Genomic DNA, 25,468 nt, shown 5'->3' on the forward strand with positions numbered 1-25,468 from the left:
TCCAGAAAAAGAGGGAGTGGTTAGGACAAAGCCCTTGGGCAGGAATGCACCAGGAGATTTCAAGGAATTGTAAGGAAACCACAGTGTCTGGAGCAGGGAATAAGGAGGAGACACACCAGGGAGCAGGGCACATAGGAAATTGTAAACTGTTGTAAGGGCTTTAGATTGTATAATGAGTAAATTGGGGAAACACTGAAGTGTTCTGAGTAGAGGAATGACATAATTAAACTTAAATTTTAAAAGTCCAGTTATTAATGTGATCCTATTATGAGTGTGTTGGGAATAGCTTTAAAGTTGGAAGATTTATAGAGTAATCCAGGGAAGAGATGATGGTGGCTCAGACTCTGAAAGTGGTGGGAGAGATAGGAAGAATGAGGGGCAGTAATAATAGATAATGCAATGACATGGTGAAAAGTAATAAGATTCTGGATGTATTAGAAAAGTAAAGCCAGTATGATTTGGATTTTGTTCAAATATAAGAGAAATATGAGTCACAACTGAATCCAAGTATTTTGAACTGAATAACCAGAAAGATAGAATTGACATTAAGTGAAATAAGAAAGGCTGGGCGCAGAGCAGGTTTTTGAGAATTTAGTGTAGAACATGAGATTGAAATGTCTGTCTGACTTCTGAGTCTGAGGTTATAAGACAGATCTGAGCTGAAGACATAAATTTGGAATAATCAGCAGCAATGGTATTTCAGGCTATAAGTCTGGTTGAGATTATCAAGGGATTTAAGGTATGAGGAGATGAGAAGATGACTAAGAACAGAGCTTTGGATCATTTTAACATTAAGAGTTCAGGAAGTGGGCAGGAATTTCCACAGGAAATGCAACCATCAAAACACATCAAAATGTAGCAACCAGTGAGGTAGGGAAAGCCAAGAAAGGGTGATGTCCTTAAAGCTAAGTGAAGAAAGTATACTGAGGAGAGAGTGATCAACTTAGTCAAACACTGCTGATGGGTCAAGTGACATAGGGACTAAAAACTTATTGGATTTAGCAACATGGAGGTAATTCATTAGCTTGGCATTAGCAATGCCATTGGAGTAAAAAAGGCCTCAAAAGAGTGGGTTTAAAGAACATGAGTGTGAATACACAAGTGGAAAAATCAGGTAAATAAATTGCAATACATGCATGAAATGAAATACTCTACAGTACTTGTGTATATCTGTTGATGTAGAAATATGCCCCAATATATCATTGAGTTTAAAAAATTATATTTTACTTTGTTGTACTTCTGGTAATGAACAAGCATTATGTGTCATACTTAACCTGCCCCCAGATTATAAATTTCAGTGTTGGACTAAATTAAATATATACATATTTGAAGCTACTAGAGTGTGATCAAAGCCTTATATCATTACAAGAAAACATTCCCACAAAGAAAATCCCAGGACCAGATGATTTCATTGGTGAATTGTATCAAATATTTGATGAATGCATAGTACCAATATTCTCCAGGCTATTTAATAAAGTATAGGAAGAAAGAACATTTTCTACATTTTAGGAGAACAACATTAATTACCTTGTGTGCAAAACTGAACAAAAACAGTATAAGGAATAAGATTCAAAACAAATATACCTCAAAAGCACAGATGCACATATCTTTAACAAAATATTTACAAAATGACTCTAGAAGCATATAAAAAGTTAACAAATTATGAACAAATATGGTTTATCCTAGGAATGCAAGGTTGCTTTATCATTCAAAAATCAGTGTCACACAGATGAAGAATCTCAAAAACATCATATTGAGTAAAAGAACCAGAAACAGGAGCACTTATTTTATGATTCAATTTATATGTAATTCTAGAAATGGGAAGTATGATCATCAGTGACAAAAAGGAGCTCAGTGTTTGCCTAGAGCTGATCTCTGTAGTGCAGGATTAATTACAAAGCAGTATGAGGAAATTTTGGGGGGGGGTGTTAGAAATATTCTATACTCTTTGGAGAAATGTCTATTTAGGTCTTCTACCTGTTTTTGGATTGGGTTGTTTGTTTTTTTTGATACTGAGCTGCATGAGCTGATTGTATATTTTGGAGATTAATCCTTTGTCAGTTGCTTCCTTTGCAAATATTTTCTCCCATTCTGAAGGTTATCTTTTTGTCTTGTTTACGGTTTCCTTTGCTGTGCAAAACCTTTTAAGTTTCATTAGGTCCCATTTGTTTATTTTTGTTTTTATTTCCATTACTCTAGAAGGTGAGTCAAAAAGGATCTTGCTGTGATTTATGTCATCGGAGTGTTCTGCCTACGTTTTCCTCTAAGAGTTTTATAGTGACTCAGCCATAAAAAGAAACGAAATTGAGTTATTTGTAGTGAGGTGGATGGACCTTGAGTCTGTCATACAGAGTGAAGTAAGTCAGAAAGAGAAAAACAAATACCATATGCTAACATATATATATATATGGAATCTAAAAAAAAATGGTTCTGATGAACCCAGGGGCAGGACAGGAATAAAGACGCAGCCATAGAGAATGGACTTGATGACACGGGGTGGGAGGAAGGGGAAGCTAGGACGAAGTGAGAGAGTAGCATTGAGATATACACACTACCAAATGTAAATTAGATAGCTAGTGGGAAGCAGCTGCATAGCACAGGGATATAAGCTTGGTGCTCTGTGATCACCTAGAGTGGTGGGATAGGGAAGGTGGGAGGGAGGGTCAAGAGGGAGGGGAGGGGCTTCCCTGGTGGTGCAGTGGTTGGGAGTCTGCCTGCTGATGCAGGGGACACGGGTTCGTGCCCCGGTCTGGGAAGATCCCACATGCCGCGGAGCGGCTGGGCCCGTGAGCCATGGCCACTGAGCCTGCATGTCCGGAGCCTGTGCTCCGCAACGGGAGAGGCCACAACAGTGAGGGGCCCGCGTACCATAAAAAAAAACAAAAAAAAAAAAAAAAGAGGGAGGGGATATGGGTATATATGTATACATATAGCTGATTCACTTTGTTATACAGCAGAAACTAACACAACATTGTAAAGCAATTATACTCCAATAAAGATGTTTAAAAAAAAAAAAAGAAATATTCTATATCCTGATTGTGGTTGGTGGTTTCAGTGGTATATACATTGGCAAAAACTCTTCAAACAGGACAGGTAAAATGGGTGCATTTTATTGTATATAAACTAAATATCAATAACGTTGATTTTAAAATTAGTGCAATTCATATGTTAGCTGAATAATGCAGAAATTTCTTCAATTATCTTACCAGGTTTCTCACTGTTGGAAAAGACAACTAAAAATATGAAAAAAAGAAAGATTAGAGTATATTCTTTGGTGTTGCACTGGAGAAATCTGTATGTCCTCCTGTCTATATATATGCTATATATATATCTCCTAGCTCCTAGGTCTGTCTGATGAGAAACTTCAGTAGCAATGAGCACACCTAGTCCACAGACAGTGGTTTCTAAATGCTTTTCTTCAATGAAAATAGCCATTGTTTCATGAAGGAAAAGCTGGATTCCACAGCCAGGATGGAGAAAGTACAAAATTAGCAAGGAATAATTTGTGGTGCCAGAAGCTAATGAAGTGCTCAGAGGACGATGAGAATATATTCAAAAAGAAAGAAGACGGCATGAAGGGGCTCCCTGTTTCCACATGTGGAGAAATGCTCAGAGAACAATGAGAATATATTCAAAAAGAAAGAAGACGGCATGAAGGGGCTCCCTGTTACCACATGTGGAGAAATTCGAGCTACAAAATAAATGATACTGATGGCCTATAATTCATTGACAAATCCATGAATCCCTACCAAACTGATAGATAGATACACAGATAGATAGGAAGGGAAAGTTTTTCTTGTCATAGAAAGCTAACTAGTAGACAAAAAATAATGATGGAGTGAGAGAAATCTAAGTAGATGTTAAGCTAGTGGTTTGATGAGAAATATCCTATTTGGGGGCATTTCCCTGGTCCCAAAATATATCCCCATGGGAAAACTATTTAATACAATGGCAGTAAATTGTAAGTTTACAATGGATAAACCTGGAAGACAACACCTTAATCAAGTGATAAAATTTAGCATCATTGATACTGGGATAAACATACTCTATGTACCTCCTGATATGCACCAAAAAGGATGCAGCATCATTTTTGTGATATACCTGTCAAAGATGCATACACTGAATCTAACAATGGGAGAAAAATCAGACAGATCCACATGAGGGACATTTCCTTCAAAAATGTCAAGGTTAAGAGAGATAAAGGATGAGAAACTGCTCTAGATTAAAGTAAATGAAAGAGACATGACAGCTAAATGTAATATGTGATCCTGGGCTGGATCCAAAACAAGGGGAAAAGAGCTATAAAATACATTATTGGGATAATTGATGAAATTTGAAGATGGACTCTGGTTAGATATAGTACTGCATCAAGGTTTATTGTTTGATTTCATAATTTATAATAGTATGTAAGAGAATATTTTACTGTGGCTATATAAGAGATTGTACTTGTTTTCAGGAAACACAAACTAAAAGGGCATGATGTCTCCAAATTACTCTCAAATGATTCAGAATAATACATGGACAGATAGATAGAGGATAGATTAGAGAAATAAAAAGGTAGATTGATAGATGATAGGAAGGAAGGAAAGAGGAGGGAAGGAGGGAAGAAAGGGAGAATTATAAAGCAGATTGGGTAAAATACACACTGTTGGTAAATCTGGGTGATTAGTACTTTATACTGTTCTTGCAACATTTCTGTAAGTGAAATAATTTCAGAATAAAACAGATACCCCCAAATGATAGATTTCAAAACAACAATTACAGGTTGTTCATATTTTTAAAAATACTTGTTTATATGTGCTTATATACTTAGCATACAAATATATGCATAAAGCTTCTGGAAAGATATACATGAAAATGGTAAAAGTGCATGAGAGATGTTTAATATTTTTTATATTGCTCCCCAATCAGTATTTTCTCAGTTATCTCAGTGAACATTGATAACACATAGAATTCACAATCAAAAATTAATAAAGGTTTAGCAAAAAGTAAAAGACACTCGCTCTAGTTTTCTCTAGGGAGGAGCCACTCTCAACAAATATGGGTCTTTGTTTGGTTATTGCTGCCTAGGGTTGGATGAAAATTTTGCCTGAGAAGGAGAACAGAAGACAAAGCTTATTTGGACTGCAAACAGAATACTACAGGAGTATTTCTCTGCTTTGGAGATGAGCCTGCTGTGCTCCATCTCAGTGGGCCTGACACTCCAGGGGCTGAATTTGATCAGATTTGCTTGCCGTGGTGCCTGACCCCAGGCAAATGAGATCTAGGTCTATGTGAGCTTCAGCCTTATTAAAAATGTTGTAAAGCTGAACCTGACAGATCTCAGCCCTCCCTGCAGTAACTTCCCCCATGCAGAGCACAGAAGACAGAATTGTCCTCAATAGCTACTGCTATCTATGTTCTTCTACCCAGACACGCCCCATTGTTTGGGCCGGCAGGGTTCCTGTTGGCTGTATCCTCTTCTTGGTGATAACTGGAGGAGACCAACTGCATCAGAGTCTTTGGTAACATGGTTAAGAGACTGAGGCCCCCTAAGCTTAGATTCTTTATTCACTTTCATTGAAGAAACTGTATTCCCTGTCGGTAGAGTAGTCAACTCAGACTCACTGTGATTTCAAATATCACAGTATTCAATTAATGAAGGTATAATGCAGACTTTTAAAATTCTCTTCATAAACTATATTCTTACTGTAAGTGTGATTTGCTAATTGTGCAGTTAATCTTAAACTTTATACCTTTAAAGAAGGTTTAATATTTAGAATCACTGGCAATTGTACCCAGCATACGGTATGTTAGTTGTTCATAACACTTTCCATATTGATACATTTACACACTAGTAATTTGTCTCAGAAAAAGGATGGTGTTGAAAGATAACTGGATTTCTCGTGAGTCCTCAGGGTCTGTGGAAGAGTAACAAGTTTCCTACTGGGCTGTGATTCTCGTCTTGTGATTTTTTGGAATGATCCCCAATTCTAAAGGTAATCCAGCCCAGGCACTGCTGGGTGATTAGCACAGATGTCCCCATGGCAGCATCTGCCTTGTTCTTGGTCATTTTTTAAAGCTGTCCATTGGTACTGGCTTTCGTCAGTGTGCCCATATCTCTTTCTAACCCCCATTTTTTTTTTTCTGAGTTCTGAGTTTCCCTGAATTGCTGTACTTTCAAGCAAATCTTCAAGAAAGTTACAGCTTATCTGTTTCAGGAAAGGCTACACCCGTTTCACTGCCCTAAACTTCTCCATGACCAACTGAAGGACATTTTCAGGAACACCCTGCAAAACTCAACCTCTGTGCCTTTGCTTATGCTGTTTTACCTTCCTAGAAATCCCTCCCTTCAACTTTTGCCTGTAAAATTAGCCCATTTCCCCAAGCCCTAGCGAATATCACCCCTTCCATGAAGCCTTCTTGGACACCCCTTTTCAAGCAGCAAAATGTAACATCCTCCTTCTCTGAACAAGGAAAGTATGCCACCCTATGTGTGACTCCGATGACATCTACCTCACTGGGCAGTAGCTTAGCACAAGTCCTTGTAGCTCCTCCACAGGGGGTAAAAGGCACAGAGGCAAGGGCAAAGACTGAGAGCTGGCCAACTGGATTCGAATCCCTGATTCCTTACTTCATTACTATGTGACTTTTGACAAATGACTCAACCTCCCTGTACCTCAGTTTCCTCATCTGTGGAAAAAAGATAAAAATAATAACTACTCATAAGGTGGCAGTTAGAATGAAGACGATGCTATAACACACTCAGGGAAGTGGTAGGACATAGCAGCAAGGAGCAGAGGCTCAAGGAGTGAGTCTGACTGGGTTCAGATCCCAGCTCTTTCAACTTACTCTCTCGCTGTGACTTTGGACACGTTACCCAACTACTACTCTCTGCTCAAATTTCCTTATCTAAAGAGGTAGGTGAAAAAACAACTACCTTAAAGGTTTATATTGACAGTTAATCTAACACATGCAAACATAAGAGTACATAGTAAGCTCTAGTAAGTATCATGAAGTATTATGAAGTCAAGCCCAAGTCAGGTTTAAGTTCATGGCAAGCACTTAAATAACATTACTAGTTATCCTTCACAGTCATGAATGCTTACTGTATGACTGTGAAAGTTGCCCTGCTAGACAGTTTGGAAGTGCAGGGTAGGAGAGAAAGTGAGAGAGAGTGAGAGACCAAGCAAAAGAGAGAGATTTAATATTCCTTCCTCTTCTCCTTCCTGAGTGAATTTTGTAGAGTGTTATCTCTCAGACGAGAATGTTCTTGCCTGTGAAGCTGGACCCAAATCCATTGCTTCTATTCGGCACGTGGGGCATGCTGACAGGCAGCATGCTTGTGTGTCCAAATAGACACCGAGCATCACAAAAGCTCTTTCCACAGTGACGGCAGTGAAATGTGGAGCATGGCTTGCTATTCTTCATCGCCTCCTTCCTGCTCCACCCTCACAGCCATTCTAGAACTTCTGAACTTCTGTTTCTTACCAGTGTTCTGAATGTATCAATACTAGTGATTCCTTTCAATCTACTCAAAAGAAAAGCAATTAGTGGATTTCACACCTAGTCTCCCATGAAACTTAAGTAACCGAGTGATGAAAGAAGCAGCCTTCCAGTGGAAACATATGCTCTTAAGAAATCAGTTCCTGGATTCCTTGAAGATTTTTCCTCTTATCATCTGATTATTTTATGTTTATAGGAAGTGATGTGGGTATTTTCAGACTTGAAATTTATTGGTTTTGTCTTCACTTCTATTTTATTGTTAGATTTGGTCACTTTTCTCCTATCTTCCAGTTCCACCATACTCCAGCTTGCTTCTAATCTCGAAACTTTAGGATATTAGCACAAATAAAATTTCTAGTTCTGGTCTCTAACAATTTTTTTTTTCTTAGAGAAAATAGTAGCCCATCTTGTTTACATTCCCCAACTGATAACACCATAGTGTTTCTTTTAAAACACTTTCAGAACATTGTGGCAATTTTTAAACTTCAGGAATCACAAAAGTCTAGGGTTTGAAAGATCATATAGACAGTAAATCTGTTTCTCTGGCTCTGGCATGTTCAAACACCTTTAGAGTTAGAGGATAACTGGATATCATCTAGTTCAATTTTCTGATTTTGTAGGTAAGGAATCTGAGACTCAAACAGGGGACACGGGAAACTAAACAACTGCAGGTAAGCAATAGCTCTCAATTATGGGTGGTTTTGACCCACAAGGGGACAACTGGCAATGTTTGGATACATTTTTGGTTGTCACAACTAGAATCTGTTACAGGCATCCAGTGGGAAAGGCCAGGGATGCTGCTAAACATCCTACAATGCACGGGACAGCCCCTCGACAAAGAATAACCCAGCCCAAAGTGTCAGTAGTACTGAGGCTGAGAAACTCTGAGCTAGAGAGATTACTGCCTCAGTAATCTGTTTAATGTCTCATGCTAACATATACCCAGAATCATTTCCTAAGAAACTCATAATCCAAATTAAACTCATATCCTGTGTCCTTGATGAAGCCTTCTGGTTTCCATTTCACCACTTTCTTTGGCAATCTCTATAATGTTTCCTAACTGAGACTACAAATGGTCTTATTTCTGTGCCAATGTTGAGCCAGTGAGGAAGTATCTATATCAAGGAGATTTGTGCGGAGGAAGATTTTATTTCTGGATTATATTTTGGGGTTGATCATGAACAGCTATACTCAACCCATTCATGAGTGACGGAGGAGAGTCTGAGGAGTGTTAGGACACAAAAATTGATTTGTTATGGTAACTGGCAATGCTTTTCAGTGGTAAATGAGATTTCAGTTGAATGATAAAATGATGATCCAATTTGGAAGTCAACCCTATGGTTTCAATGGCCTCTTTTAGGACATCATTTCACAAAAGCTAAAAAACAAATTGACAAACCAACCTATGAATTCCTTTCTATGACAATATATCTGAACAAGAAAACATAAGAAATGTTGCCACTTGATCTTCCCATTAGCTGGTCTGGGGGAAAAAAGAGTAAGAAGGAGCCTATCAAAATTGTGAGATGCAAGAATTTGAGAATTAAAAAAAAAATAAAAGTGGTCATTATATTTCTATTCTGCCTTCCTTCTTATGCTGAGTTGACTTTGCATTCAGCTTAAATGTGCTGTATACATGCTTAAATTAAAAAGCCCAAGTGGAAATACAACTTCTCACACTGACCATAAGCAAGGAGTCAAGGCCAAGCCAGGTTTTAACTGGGTAAAGATATTTTGTAATATCCAATTAAACAAAATTTTTTAAAGCACTTAGACCTAGAAATTCTGGTTTGGAACTCTGAACTATTAGTTGAAAATACTGGTGGTGAGTGGGGAAAAGTTTATAGATTAATATCTTCTTCTTAGAGTTGCATAAAACAGCCAAAATTTTGGAAGCAAACTAAATGTCTAACAATTCTAACTAAATTGTAGTGTGATACATGTAATGTCGGAAAAAATGCAGGTGTTAGAAGCATGATGTTTTCAGAGAAATGTGGGAAATTCTTATGATACAATGTTAATTAAAAATAAATAATTCACAAATATATGTACTGACTGATAACAAGTTCGTAAATATGTGCATATGATCAAAGTCTAGAAAGAAATATCAAAGTGACAAAAGAAATGGAAGACATAGACACAGGTTCATATATTTATGAGCCATACTACTTTTCTTATTTTGTTCCCCTAAACTTTTCTATAATATGGTTAGAAAAAAAAAAAAGTATATATAGTTAAATTTGACCCAGGTCTCTTTTCTTCAGTTAAAATAACACCAAACATATAGATTTGCATTAGGAAATTAGTAGCATTAAGGAAAACTATAATAAGAATTTTGGAGTATATAGAGGAATAAGCATTAGAATCTAAATTAAGGCACAATAAGGATAAGGTCAGTGGTGTTGAAGCAGTAATGAGTGTATGTTAGAAAGTTTCTCATAAAGTGAATACAGCAATTTCACATTCTTTTCCATTAATGGTCTGAACACAAAATCAAGAACGTCACAAAGGGAATTGGCTATAGAGTTTATCCATCAAGCCAAACTCTGTTTCTTTAGATTCTTTTGTAATATCCAAAGTAGCAGTGAGTTCCCTCGCCTATGTATACGATCATCTTTTCTCTCTCACACATGCCCACAAGATGATTCCCCTTCCTACATTTCCTATCTTGAATCCAGTCCAGAAACCCGGGAGTCATCCTAGAGTCTTCCCACTTCTTCACCCCTCACTACCTCATTCAGCCGATTATCAGCTCTGGTCAAGTCCACCTCCTGAATATTTCTTGAATTTGTCTCTCCTGTTTGTTTCCAAGACCTCTGCCCTCCTTCCAGCCATGGACGGTTACAATAGCCTGACTAGGCTCCCTGTCCCCAGTCCCAGTCAGCACACAGCTGTTAAAGAACAAATATGATCCCATTACTTCTCTTCTTAAATCATACTGATGGACACCTTTTATCTTTGAAAGTAAACTCCGTCTTCCTTAGGATGGCTCAAAAGGCTCTTTTTTACCTGACCACTGCATACTTCTACTACAATTCTCCCTTAAGTGTCTGAAAATCAAGTCATATCACTGAATGGAACACATTTTTCTCAGCGCAATTATACCGAGTTAGAGAAAGCAGAAATATCAGCTTTCTCATTCTAAGCATTATAATTTTAATGCAATTGAATATCATATTCACATTTTTAACAGTCATAGTTCATATTTTAATCATATTACATTACCAGTAAGTAAAATCCCTAAATATTTTTTTATAAACTTTCTTGTACTGGAGTGATTTCTTTTGGTTTTATCCAAATGCTGGACTTCCCCATTATCCATGTTAAGTTCCTCTTTTGATATTATGCCCAGGATTCCATTTTGCTAAGATCTTTTCAGACACAAATTTTGCCGTGTAACTCAATAACTGCTTATCCCAGCTTTGTGACACCTGAACATTTCTTCAAAGTGAGGCAACATGGTATAATTAAAGAACACAGGATTTAGTGTATTCTAATTTTAATTAGAACACAGCCTAAATTCTAATTCCACCACTGACAAGTTATCAAGCACTTGGAATGCCACTTAAATTTTCTTCATCTTTGTTTTCATGTCAGTAGGTTGAGTCTAGCAATAGATAAGGGAGATGCCCTCACCTTCCCCTTGAAAACTCTTCCCTGAAACCCATCGGGCTGTTCAAGTCTTTTGAGCATGAGCCACCTGTTCTCCTTACTTGGCTCCTGCAATAAACCTTTCTCTGCTCTCTCTCTATCTGTATAGGGTTGGCCAAAATGTTCATTCAGGGTTTTTCCATAAGATGTTCCAAAAAACCTGAACAAACTTTTTGGCCAACCCAAAAAATATGTGTGTGTGTGTGTGTGTGTGTGTGTGTGTGTGTGTGTGTGTGTGTGTATGTATACATATATTTATTACATTTATATATTATATATATTATATATATTTATGGGAGAGGATAGTTAGGAGGATGACAGTGAAGACAAAGATTGGTTAGTATTTTATGTCTACTAAGTGCTTTACATACAAATATGCTGAAGAAGGTATAATCATTATCCCCATTTTTCTGATGAGTACACTAAAGGTTAAAAGGAATAAATAATGTACCCAAAAAACAATCAATACATAATGGAGCTAGTGTATAGACATGCTAAAGGCCATGTGAATGTAATTATCTTCTTCCTTTTGTCTGTGTCATCCACTGTTAAACAGATAATTCTTTATTTCATCAGTCCTCTACAGATGGGAATTAAGGTTGTTTCCATTTTCTCACTATTAACAAGTAGTGATATCCTCATATGTGGTATCTTTGTGCACTTCTGGAATTAAATTTCTGGAAGTGAAACTTTAGGATCAAAGGTTATGAATATTTTTGTTGAATATTGTCAATTTGTGTTTTATAATGTTTATGATTAAACATATAAAAAGATTTTCTTGGGAATTGTATAGGACATATCTTAGGTGCCTCCTCAGATTCCATTGGTGACATGAGCTGCTGGAACCTCAGTAGTGAGCAAACTTTGCCTTAAGGGCCCCCAGGTCTGTTTGGGCCCTCACAGCTCCACACCCTGGGGTGGGCTAGTTACATTCCTACGAGAACTTCCTTCACTGCTGCTACTATACAGCCAGGCCCACCAGCCTCACATCCTGAATTTCTGGCTTCTCTCACCATCTCTGGACTTGTATGAGTGGCTGCAAAGAGGGCCAGATGGTTCAACTCTCTGGGCTCACACTTTGACTAATGGGAAACAGGAAGGGGAGCTGTGTGCAGCAGGCAGATAAATCTCTCCTTCTTCCTTCTCCACAACCCCTTTGGGAAATTGTTCTGCACACAGCCTGTCCAGATGCACCCCACATAGCTGAGCAAACCTACCTGCCTGCTTTGACCAAAAATGCAACACTTTGCATTACTTTCCCTCGTTCCTGGCTCACATTTCTTATCTCACACTTTCATTTTCTCTCACACTTGGTCTACGGCAGTTTTCTGGCTCTCTGAGATAATAAAGTTTATGAAAGTGTTTTACAAATTATAAATGACTATGCAAAGGGAGGGTATTTTTATTGCTGTGATTTTTGTTGCTTTCAGGAATACTTGGGGGTATACAGAAATTCATTTCATAAAATAATCAAGATTACTCTTATTTACATTCCATCATTCATTATCAGTCTAAAAAGGATTTTGAGATATTTTTGATCTTTCTGATTTGACGTGTGCCTTTACGGAGGTGTAGTAAACTATAAGCTCCATAGAAACACCTGCAGAACATTTCAGGTGCTTCCTGAAGGAAGGCATGCTAGAGAAAGGAGTAGGATATTATACTTGAGTGCTCCAGTGTACCCGGGTTTAGCCTAATGCACACCCCCAACATGGAATTCCATGGAGATTTAGAAATATGAAATGAGAAAAAAGTAGCATGAAAGGAAACTAGGATGAAAGAAAAGTCAACCATTCCCCGACCCTACCCTACTTTCAAAGTATTATCTTCTACTTTGTCACATAAGTTATCCTCCCCAATTTCACAAAAAAATTAACTTGTGGATAATTTATATTCAAGTCAACCAAAATTGAAGGAAGGCCTAAATTATCTCCTTCTGTGTTCTCTTATAGCACCCAGTTGTTTTATATTTACTCTCTGTTGTTATTGCTTACTTAATTAACTTCCTTTCTGGCTGGACTATAAACTCTGGGAAAGTAGGAAGCTGTCAATTCCACTCTCTGTCATATTCTTTGCACCTAACATACTGTCTGGATTTTTTAAAATGCTTATTGAATGATGAATGAAAGAAAGAAAGAATGAAGAATGAAGGTGAATTGACCATGTATCTGACTTTGGCTAAGTGTTTTTAGTTTTCTATATATATCCCCAAGTCCCAAACTTCAGCTTAGAACAAAGTAGATACCTAATAAATATGTGTTAACTAATTGATGAAACAATGATAAATTTATATAAAAATATCTAATTCTTACCTTCTGACAACACGGTTCAAAGTATTCTAAAATGTTCTCCTTTCATTTACATTCAGGGAACGCAGGTGTATAAAGAGAATCACTGCTTAGTTTTATAAATAGAAATTTCTGAGGTTGCTCCATTGAAGTGAAGTCATGGTAGAGAATATCAAAAAACTGCTGGAGGAATAGAACTATTACCTGCCCCTCCTAGTCAAGGAGGGTATTGTGGTCTGGGGTCCACTCCATTTTGTAGAGGAGAATACCATGTGGATAATACTTTCATAGCCTGAACCCTCCCTTCTCAGCACATTTGTAAGGAGATGCTAGTCCAAGGAACTCAGTCATGTACCAAGAACCAAAGAAATGCATCTCGGGCTTGGCCAATCCTTTTTCTCTATGTTGCAAGCGAAAAACAAACAGACAAACAAAAAACCCCAAAATGAAAACAAAACCAAAAAAACCCTAGATTAAATGATTCCTTTCTTTGGTTTTATATCTGCTCCCTTAGGGCATCTGGCTTATTGCATTTATATTAATCACATGAAGAGAGTAAGATTTAGAGATAAACCGTCTTTTCTTCTCCCTTGTCCTTTGAAGCCAAATTATTTTTAACGGACAGAGGTCATCAGAGTCTCATTGGATTATCCTATGTGCCAGATTTTGTCCTTATATTTGATACAATGAACCATTTCCTACAACGGGCATATAAAATTCACTGCTCCCAGGGTTTTAGAAATCCCAGGAAAGGCCCCTGCTGGCAACCTTATTAGCATCTCTGCCTCTTGATTTTTATTTAATTCCTTTTAATATTCTATCATAGTGCTGACAGACTTTTTGGAATGGAGGGCTACAGAATGAGGACAATATTTCACTACATCATTAAGCCTGCAGTGAGTTAATAAATGGCTCATCATGTGCTTTGAGATATATAAAGAGGTTAAAAAACAAAAACAGAACACTAAGGCAACACTTGTTGAATCATATTAATAAGAAAAAGGGGACTGACATGAATGATTCAAATAGAGGTTCATACTAAAATGATACCTTAGCATCTGGATTTCATATTTGTCTCAACAAAGGACTGAAGTTGCATTTCAATGGTAAAGCAGGCGTTTGGGAAATGGTCTTCTTTTCTAAGCCCTAGAATGGGGACAGTTGTTAGAGAATAGAGGTGCAGGGGGAAAAAACAACAAACTCATCTAGCATTAAAATATTGCCACCGATCAACAAAAGGTCTCATATTGGGGATTACTTTCACCTTTTAAATCACATCCACATACAGCATCTCATTCTAGCGCACAAAAATTCTGGGAACTATGTCTTTGCCTACCAGAAAAGTTAGAACTCCCTAACTTTTCCCTTTCTTCACCCCTAATCCTTTCTCACCTCCCTGCCAACCAAGGATGCTCTAAATCAGTGCTTTCCTGGGAACACGGATCACCTGGGGATCCTATTACAATGCATATCCTGAAGCAATACGTAGGGCCTGAGACTGCACAGATCCCAGGTGAAGCCGAGGCAGCTGCTCCTCAGTCTAAATGACCACCTGTGAGAAGCAACATCCTGAAAAGATTAGTGTCCTATGTGCAATCACAGAAGATTTAGACTGAAGTTACTCCAGTACACACTTAATGAGATGCATCACTGTTCTTGTGCTAATTGATAAGTAGAAGAAATAGCGATTCAGACTCCACTTGATTTTCACCAAGTCAAGCCAAGCACTTCTAGAGCTGATTTAAGAGCAGACACTGGGAAGCTGTGATGGGCCATCTGGAGATCTTGGATTCAATAAACTAAAGCATGAGCCCTTAATCTTCATGCTCACCTCGAACATGAATTAGCTTTGAAATGTCATTAACCAAATTAAGTCAGTAAAAGCTTATCTAAAGAGATATTAATTCTTTCTTCAATTAAACATGCTTGGAGGAAGAGATGATAGGAAAAACAAAGTCATGCTTCCTAAAATGCCGTATATGAGAAAGTAACTTGGCTTTTAAAGAAAATATCTCTTTAAATACATGAGGTTTAATAAATTACATTCCAACTGACTCAACAGTTTGGTTTACTGCACTGAAACTGTATAATTACTGTTTTTGCTCCACCTTTTAAAAATATCTTAAAAACTGTAGCCACTCTTCCCAGAAAAGTGTACATATAGGCAAACAATTTTGTATATTATTATATCAGTTCCTAGACACTTTTGTTCTACAGGCAATTTAATAAACTTTAACCTGGTGCTGTCTCAGAAGCTAGAAAAACGAACGAACAAACAAAAATGTCTTTCAACTCTCACTGGGATATTAGACATTTATTAAATACAACTTCTGTGGGAGAACTAAGTCAGTTACCTAAAAGTACAGATGAAACACACACACACACACACACGCGCGCACACACACACACACACACGCACACACATCAAAAAAAAATTTTAAAGGTTGGGGGGAGGCAGAGAATTTGAGACTTTACAATAAAAGCCATGGAAAATTCTCCATAGGCCAGAGCAAATCAGGAGAAAGAGAACAAAAACAGAAACCACAAAAACTAGTTTCAAAACCATCTCACCTTTTACCTCTGGGTATCCTGCCTCATCTCTCAGTGACTGAGAATATGAGTTTCCAGGGGTGCTTGATGAAATGCAGATTCCTGGGCCATCCCCCAGGTCAAATGGAGACATGGTTCAGAAATCTGCATTATATAAGATCCCTAGGTAGTTCTTACATTAACGTTTGAGAAATACTATTCCTCAGTTTACATTAATGAAATTAAGATGCCCCCAACTCCCATTCAGAGCTCAGAAAGAGTTACACTCCAATATGAGGCTGCCCACAGAACAGGAAAATGACTTCCAAGAGAATAATGATCGGAAACATATTCTTGAGTTGTGCTTGTGATCAGAATAGGCTTTTAAATTCAGCAATTTTGGAGGAATTTAAATCTGTTTCCTGTCCTGTCTTCCACACCTCACTCTTCCCCTAGAAGAAGGCTCACAAATTCCCCTTCCCTTTCTCTAGAACCTCAGCTATAAATTGACTATTATATAGCTTAGACTGCATACGAAGTTTGATAGAATAAAGGGTAGATAAGAGAGGAAAGGTCTAGATAATACAGACAGAAGCTGTTTTGATATAGCTAAATCCATAAATATAGATATATGGATATCAGCCTCAGTAAAAGTCAAAGTCTACCATTCTCAACGCTGGCTTCATAGTAAAGTTAATAAAATCACAGATACCTAAACTCTAACCCCAAGGGTTCTAATTAAGAAGATCTGAATAAGACAATTATAGATAAAAGTTGGAGTCTCAAGTGTCTTTATTTAAAATGAAAAAAGAAAACCACCATTGAAAAATTCCTATATACCATCAATAATGGTACAAACAGTAAGTAAGTATGAGTCTTTACTATGAACATAATGATAAATGTTTTACAGTCAGTTGCTCATTCAGTCTTAACAGCATCTCCAAAGGCAGGAATTGTGAGGAAACCACTACTACAACTAAAACTCATACAGGTCAGGTTTCAAAGTGATGACTGCTAAGTGCAGAGCTCTCCTTAGAACTCTATGTCTGACACAGAAACCCACACTAAACAATAAACCGTACTTCCTGTATAAATCTATGGAGAACTGCTGGTAGGTACATATGTTTGTGCATACATGTGTGATACACACATACAAAATGTGTGTGTGGTCAAAGAATGTGTGTGTAGACCCTGGCAGAAGGGCAATTTTGCAACTTGGGACATTTGAGGAAGAGAAGCGTCCTCAAATAAAGACTGGTGAAGTCCAAAGAGCTGTGTGAGAGCAATAGCTCTCTAAGGGGAAAAGGAGAGATGTCACTAGGAAGTGAAATGAGTGTAGGAAACAATGTAGAACTTGCCTAATTCAAACTTCAATAGGTTGTTTCACTGAAGACCAGCTCTGCTTGCTCCCCCCATTTTCCCTGCTGGTAGAAAGCCTCTACTTCATAGTATTACATTCCTCCAAACCCTCTTTGTTTACTCTGGAAAGGTCAAAAAAGAAACAGGTCAAGTTGGATGAAGGGGTGTGACAAGACGGGATGGATGAACAAAGCCTCCTGACAACTAGCTAATTGGTGCTAAGAGCAGAGCACATTCTCCTTGGAAAAACCACATGCCCAGCAGTGGTTGCAGAAGATTTTTAGGGGTTTCAGAATCATGCCAGGTCACCCTGATCTAGGTAACCCATAAGCCCCATGGATACCCAGCAAAGGCAGCCTATTTCAAACATAATTTACCAGAGACTATGCCCATTTCTCAGTTCTAATTATGCCTTCTTATTATAGTCAAGAAACCCCTTGTTGCAGATTTACTTAGTGGTAGCCAAAAGCAGAAGCTGGGTCTCCTGTTTCCAAAGCCCAGGGCTCCTTTCCCCAATGACATTCAACTAGGCAGAAAGCAGGGGTGGGAGGGGTCAGATGTGCCTCCAGGGTGTATTCAAACCCTGGTTCTGAAATTTACTAGCCGTGTGGCACTGAGTAAGTTATTTAACCTCTCTGCCTAAGTATCCCAATTTGTAAAATAAGGATGACGATGACGACGATGATGATGATAAAAGCAACTTTGCAGATTTTTGTCCTGTGGTAGCAAAAAATGGAGTAAGTTTATAGCTGCAAAAGGCTTAACACGCAGTAAATACCATAGACGTATTTGTTATTATTGCTTATTTAAGGGCACTGCATGTTATAATACTCAAGCAGCACTAATCAGCATTCATTAATTACAGCATGACTCTCCAATTTGTCTTCCAAAATGCTCCAAGAAAATCTAAACTCCTTAATTTCTTGATCATGAGGTAGAGAGAAAACAAGAGTAGTTATCATTTGTTTGGGGATTCACAGCACAGAAATATGGAGACAGAAATAAAAACCTCTTTTTGGTTCTTGGATCTAAATATTCTGTACTTTCTTGCCTGGACCAGTGTACTAGGTTGAACAGGTCTCGCCAAAATTAGTGTCCTTCCAAGAACTTCATAATTTGACCTTATTCCGAAGTAGGGTTGTTGAAGATGTAATTAGTTAAGATGAGGTCATACTGGAATAGGGTGGGTCCCAAATGCAATATGACTGGTGTCCTTATAAGAAGAGGAGAGAAGACACAGAGACAGAGGCAGACAAGTGGAAATGGCCATGTGATGACAAAGGGAAGAGACTGGAGTGATGCATCTACAAGCCAGGACACATCAGAAGCTAAGAGAAAGCCCTGGACCAGATTCTCCCCTAGAGCCTTTAGAGAGTATGTGGTGCTACCAACACTTTAATGTTGGACTTCTAGCCTCCAGAACTGTTACAGAGTAATTTTAAGCCACCTAATTTGTGGTAATTTGTATGGTAGCTGTGGGAAACTAATACACTCAATCTCTCTTCTGGACCACAACAGCAGCAGAGCACCAGTGCAAGAGGCCCTGTACCTAGCTGCAGTCTCTCATTCTGTGTGGGCCGTGTTCCCAAAACAGCTAAGGGGAGCAGAATGTGAATGAGAGGGCATCGGGAGGCTTGAAAGCCAAGTTGAGATGATTTAATTTCTTCTATGAATTTGTCCCTATCAAACCATCTTCAATAGCTCAAGTGCTTAGTTCCAACATTTATGTTTTCTAAGTTAAGCCTTTGTGAAATACTGTTATAATTTGTTTTGCGGAAGGGTTTTTGGGGAGCTCTCACCATAACAACACCTATGAGTGGTGAGAAAAGCAGAATTGGGCAGAGGAGGAGGTTGAACCTCAGTGCAATTGCAACAGAGGTCCCCACCAATCCTACAGGGAGTTCTGGAGCTGGAACGGCACCCCCTTTGGAGTTTTCCCAACTAAGGCTAGGAGGCCAGGCCATTGTAACCCCACATAGACCAGCCATTGGATGCAGGCTCACACAGAGGAGCCATGGCTTTGGTCAAGAGGGTTTCTGCCAGCTACAAGTAATTTCTGGTGATGGACACAGCTGTGAGCCACTGGGGAAATGAGCACCTCTTCAGGGGGATCTAGGAGGTACATCCCAGCATCTCTCACATGCACAGTGGATGTCTTCCTTTCTAATCATCACCTGTTATTAGAATGTGGCCATGTGAAATTCCACACGTGGACTGGAATCACCTTACTCAGGGAAAGAATCCATCAGATGCTCTCAAATCATGTATATAGTGACTGGCCTAAGAGGTCTCAGAGTTGCATTCTTACTCATTTCCCTCTCTCACCCATGTATTTTCCATTTCCACCAATGACAGCAACTCTTAAAAATCTCCATTTTAGAATGGCATCTAGTCATATTTGGACCATGGTGATTTCTTCTCCTTTTTCTAGTTATCCATGGACAGAGGAAAATCATCTGACCCTATCCGGAAATCACCATTCATTTGCTCACTTATCCATTCAGTCATTGGTTAGTCAACACAGATACGTAACAACTATTCTATACTAAAGAAGGCATTGAGTATAGAAAAATGAATGAGGAGGTTGTCAAAGGCCTTACACGTCAAGATGAGGAGTTGATTTTCTCTAGACATAATGAGGGTTATGGGTAGTACTTGACTTGAATAGGTTTGGGTTACTGAAAGATCCTTCTGTTGGTTGTAAAGAGGATGGATTGCTTGAGGGTCCACAATACAAAGCAATCAGTTGCAGGTAGGGAATATTAACACCCAGTTGAGTCACCCATCTTCTGTCCTTCCTCTAAGACCCTCTTTGCCGTCCCATGAGTCAGCAGCCCTGTCAAGGAGCATGTTAACAGCCTGCTTGGGTGGGAGCTTTTACATTATCCTCCTAAGCCACAAGCAGCCCACAGGACCCAGTCACATGCCTTCGCATGTGCAAACACACCATGCATGCAACTCCAGTTCGCAAACACTCAACTCTGTGTGAAGCACACAGCTGTCCACATAGAGTCTGAAAAATGACTCTAAAAAATGAGCCCCCAAAGGATACATCATTCCATTTTGGCTTTTCCCTTTAACAGCCTCCACAGCTTTGGGCCAGTCCCTAATACGGAAAGTAAATCTCTCAGCGGATGGGACATCCACATTAAATACAAATTATGGATCAAAGCATATAACCTAGCAGTAGAGACTATATCCTCCAAACAACAAAAGCCAGAGAAGTTTTTTTTTTTTTTTAATTAGCCAACTATAGACTGGAAAACAGAAGGGAAAATATCATATTAATAATTATGATTTGAAGGTGATAGCTGATATTCTTTAATGCAGTTCCAACATAAATGTCACTGTAAGAAATATTTCATTTCAGTACTAACAGATCAGGTACTTAGTGTGCTGGGAGAAATGATCGGAACTACGTTAAAGCCGCATTAACCAGAGAAACTGCAAAAATGTTTATATTCTTATGAAGGCAGGAAGGAATGCCCCTCGTGGGTATATTTAAGTATTTTCCATCTTTTGTGTAAATGGTAATGCTAAACAAAAAATGGAAAGATGGCCTTAGAATAATAACCTCAGGACCCAACTGGGACTCAGCTTCTCAATGTACAAAAATCATTTGCAGTATGTTCAGGATGGAAATTTCTATACTGCTTTATAGCTTGTAGTCTTCATTATATACCTCAAACAAAAATCACCAAAACACCCAACTGTGGGCTGGTTTCATTTCCCCAGGGTGCCCCTCCACCCCCCCAATATAAAATTACTCACCATCCTCTTGGTCACTGTCTGCAATTCTGCTCAGTTACTTGACAATGTTTGTAACGACAGAAAAACAAAGGGAAGGGGAAAACCTATCCAGTTCAGAGAGGTGTTTCATATAGAGAATAGGATTTTTAAAGCAAAGCCAGATCTGGCACTGTTAGGGCTTTTCTCTAGTCAGCTCCTTCTCCATTCTTCCTTATAGAGACCCCATGCAAAGGCCATGTGGAAAATTTCCCAGGGCAAACGCTGAGCCCATATCTGAAAGCTGTCCCACTGGACAAGCCTCTTTCACTGTCATTTCCGACAGCCAGTATGTATGTTGCATGGAAGACGAAGAGTTGGTGAGGGCCTGAACCTATGAGTCATTTAGTTTTCAAACGACAGCTTCAAGGGCCTTTGAGTGTCTGGTTGATTTACTGTGAATGGCACTGATACTTATGTGACTAGAAGCTGTTAGCCTGAATTGGTGCTTGGAGAAACAAAGTCAATGAAAGTCACAAATCCAATAAATCTGTGAGGGATGCATGGAGTTGTCTTCAAGAAGCACACAGCTAGAGAGGCACAAGTCTATACCCATAAGGTCTTAGAGTCACAATATTCTAGGCTTATTTTTTTTCCAGTCCTATGGGTTTTGAATGTCAAGAGAATGAACAGATTCCTGATGATATAACCTCCAATTATATTTGTATATGTATTTTCTTTTGGCCTTTACAAAAATTTTGTCTAGTAGGAAGGAGACGAATCTTTATTAATATCTGTTTGATATATGAAATGTATAGGTTCAACAGAGGTAAGCACTTTGCAGCATGGCTGGTAAGTGGAAGAGTGAGGTCTTTGGATGCCCAATCCCATGTCTCTCCAACAAGCTCACTCTTCTTATTCTGCATTGGATTAATGTGGATAAATATGGATTAATTCAGTCTAACAGTTTATTAATTCAATAATAATAACAATTCTTTCAAGCCACTGTGTAGACAAAACTAACTGGCTATTTAATAGAATTAATAGGTCAAAATGGGTGGTTCAGTAACCCTGTGTTGAAAAATCTCTTTGACCAGGTGGGAAGTTAGATAATGTTCATCACCTGTCACTCCCTGGACTGTCTTTGATAGTTAACAGATTTCCGCAAGCACCAGATTATGGAGATGCCAAGCACTTCCTAGCAGTTCCAGGAAAGTATCAAAGCCAACACAACGAGCTTTAAGGCTGGTGAGGTCCAGGTGTTCTTGAGGTTGAATAGAACTCACCAAGGAGTAGTCTGTCAGCTTGCCTAATGAATTTAAAAGAGTCTATTACCCTGGCACTGTCACAATGTCCCTTATTTATGCTCCTCTAGTGAGGGAGTGGGACAAGCAGCTAGAACAGCCCACTGTAAGAGCTAATATAGCTGTAGAAAATGACTTATATGAGCCATTTCCCTCGATGCTAGAACCTGAGTCCTAGCCCCACTCATCTTGGGGAGACCCACATCACGCACATGCTTCTGTTTGCTCTGGTGATAGTAGGATAACAGAGAGCTGCTAATTTAGATAAGCACAGAAGACAGAGAAACACAATCCACGTATGTCTTGACAATATCTACATGCTGACCTATGTCTTTTTTATGATGCATAGGGGACTGGTCCCAGTTGTTGCAAAAGGAAAGAAAATGTTCTCATGCATAAAACAGGGCCAGGCAGAGGTTCCATAAAAGCCGGGTGTGCCTGTCTGAGGGAGGCTCCCCTGCCACTTGCTGGCAAGGGCAGATGATTGAGAAACCACATCAGCAGGCATGCACAACCTGCTTCCAGGATCAACGCAGACTGTGCTGCCAGGGAAGACAGCCATTGAACTAGCTCTTCAGCAAGATCAGGGAGCTGGGCCAGACTCTACCTGGAGACTTCTTCCTCTTTCAGGCTAGAGAGCAGGAGCAAGAGGTGTGTGACAGCTCTGCATTACAGTGTACTGCTGCCAGACAGAAAGCATGGCTGTTTCGCAGCCTTACATACCTGATAGGGGCCCTGGTTGCAGCCACAGTAGCTGCTCTCCATGGTGTAGCTTCTGGACACCCCCATCTCTCTCCACACCACTACCCGTGCTGTGGAGGCTCGGGATTTCTCCACGAGGAAGCTGCAGCTGCTTAAGGTGAATGCTGGTGCTAGTTTATCAAGGATTTTGGGAAGAGTCTACAATTAAAAAAAAACAAATTATGATGAGTTGCCGGTGACTGGGGCTATGCATCATAAAAAACTTCTCAGTATGTATTAAGCATCTCAATACATTAAACACTTAATATGTGCAACTATAAATCTTCTATCTATCCTGAGTAATGGACACCAATTTTTTTAATACTTTTAAAGATGAGGAAACTGAGGCTTAGAAAAGTTAGAAAGAAATAGTTCAAGTCCAACTACAAAGTGACTGGAATGGGATCCAAATGACAATATGGCCAACTCCAAAGAGTATGATCTTTCAACCCCATCTTCCTGCATCACGGTGGACCAAGGTTGCAACATACATTCAGCCTCATACATTGCTGAGTTGAGTCTCATGGAAAGCCACAGACTTCATAGGGAACTGAAATTTACAGAGTAGCTCCATCCAGCCTCACTGTTTTCTAGCTGAACTTTCCTTATCTCAGACATACGGGCCATTGATGATTCTTAAGCAGGAGCACATATAATGTTCACTTGTTTCCTGAGAGACTGGAACTGCCAAAATGAACATTTCAGTCTCATTCTCTGATCCATAAATCTGAAGCTGGACCAATTATAAAACTTCTAAAAATTCATACTCTCTGGATTCATATGTACCATCTTTTCCTAGGGTAGAAAAGCTTTATGTGAGATCACTTAATTTCCATTTAGAAAGCATCAGTAGACCCTTGCCACTCTCCGACTGACAGAGAGGGGACTTCTAGTCACTGGACCCTTCCATCCCCCAAAGATGATGCCTCAGAGTTGAAAGTATACCAAGTCTTTGGGACAGCTGAAATACTACACTTAGCTCAGAACTTTTGTGACATGAACAAGAAGGGTTTTCTCACTTCAGTGTTGACAGAATCTCCAAAAACTAGAACATAATATAAAACTATATACATTAGATAAGAAACAGTATAGCATCGGGTCTTTGGACAAATTATAGGGACAAGATGGAGAAGCAGAACAAATTGATGAGAACATAAATTAAGGAATGCAGTTTTGTTCATTTCTAGAACATAGAGCAAAGCTTTTAATATATTGTATCTCTGGTTCTTATTGTCATGTTTAACATAACCATTAACTATATTAATATAAGGATTAATATAATTATTATATGATATATGATATAAATATATATTAATGTAATTATTAACATAACCTACTATGATCTCTAAGTTCTTACATAGTCTCCAGACCTAAAGCATCATAATTTTAAGGGAAATGAAATGCTAATGTTATCCTCAGAGTTTCTCCAATTGTCTCCTAATTGATTTTATCTATCCACTCTTGTCCCTCTCTCCCTGCAATCCCTCTCCCCATTTTTCTCCTTCAGAGTACTCATCACAATTACAGTTAAATTATTGTGTATGTAATTTGTTGTTTATTTTCTATCTCCTCTGCAGCCTAGAAGTTTGTGTCTTGTTCACAGGAAAATTTCTGCACATGAATCTATGCTGCTTGTAGAGGGTACTTCATAACTATTCACTGAAATAAATGGAATCTGCTAGTCCAGGCCTTTAGAGGACTGCTTAAACAGACATAAATAGAACATATATATATAAGTATAGATATATTTTTTAGTTGCTATATATATATATATAAAATACGATCAAGAATACATGAAGGTAATTATAATTTATCAATGTTTTACCTTGGTGTGAAAACTTAATCTGACATCATTTAAATGATCTTTGCTTTCTTACTTAGGTGAACCTTGTTTTCTTAGCTAGTACGGCCCCTCTCCAAATAACCACACACTCAAATTAACGGCGTGCATCTTGGAGAGCTCTATGAGCTATGATCCCTTCACTGGAGCCTGGAGGCTGTGAGATTTACAAAGTGCAGTGGCAGTACCCTCTTACACCTCCATAGCGGCAATTTATCCACTCATTAAATAATGGGCTCCAAACTATCTCATTTACAGTAAAGTCCTCATTGCATTTCCCTTTTGATTTCACACAAATAGATCTATGTCAGAGTGAGCGATGAAGATGATGATAGCTGGAGGCTGTTTGTTTGTTACGTTTTGTTTTGTAAATGAATAGGAAATTGATGAACTCTACATATGAACTGATCCACTGGAGACCTGCTTCAGTGTTTCCTGGGGTCGCCCTGGTTTGGGTGGGGCAAGAAGGCTTGGGACATTCAACTCTTCCCCTGACACTTGCTCTGTAACTTAAACTTAATTTCAGTTTCCCAAATATTAAGATT

At 38.7% G+C, this 25,468-nt stretch overlaps 1 protein-coding gene across 3 annotated transcripts in view; it reads right to left on the reverse strand.

Annotated features, from left to right (window-relative positions):
• AGBL1 (AGBL carboxypeptidase 1) overlaps positions 1 to 25,468 on the reverse strand; it is a gene marked incomplete at its 5' end in the record, with an annotated part of 833,738 nt that overhangs the window by 337,295 nt on the left and 470,975 nt on the right. For all 3 annotated transcript variants that reach the window (XM_079914833.1, XM_079914834.1, XM_079914832.1), the window contains one exon: positions 23,066 to 23,242. In XM_079914833.1, coding sequence (XP_079770959.1) covers positions 23,066 to 23,242 — 177 coding nt within the window. The remainder of the gene's footprint in view (positions 1 to 23,065; positions 23,243 to 25,468) is intronic.

The sequence above is a fragment of the Stenella coeruleoalba genome (genome assembly GCF_951394435.1).
Source record: "Stenella coeruleoalba genome assembly, chromosome: 2".
Taxonomy (NCBI): Eukaryota; Metazoa; Chordata; class Mammalia; order Artiodactyla; family Delphinidae; genus Stenella; species Stenella coeruleoalba.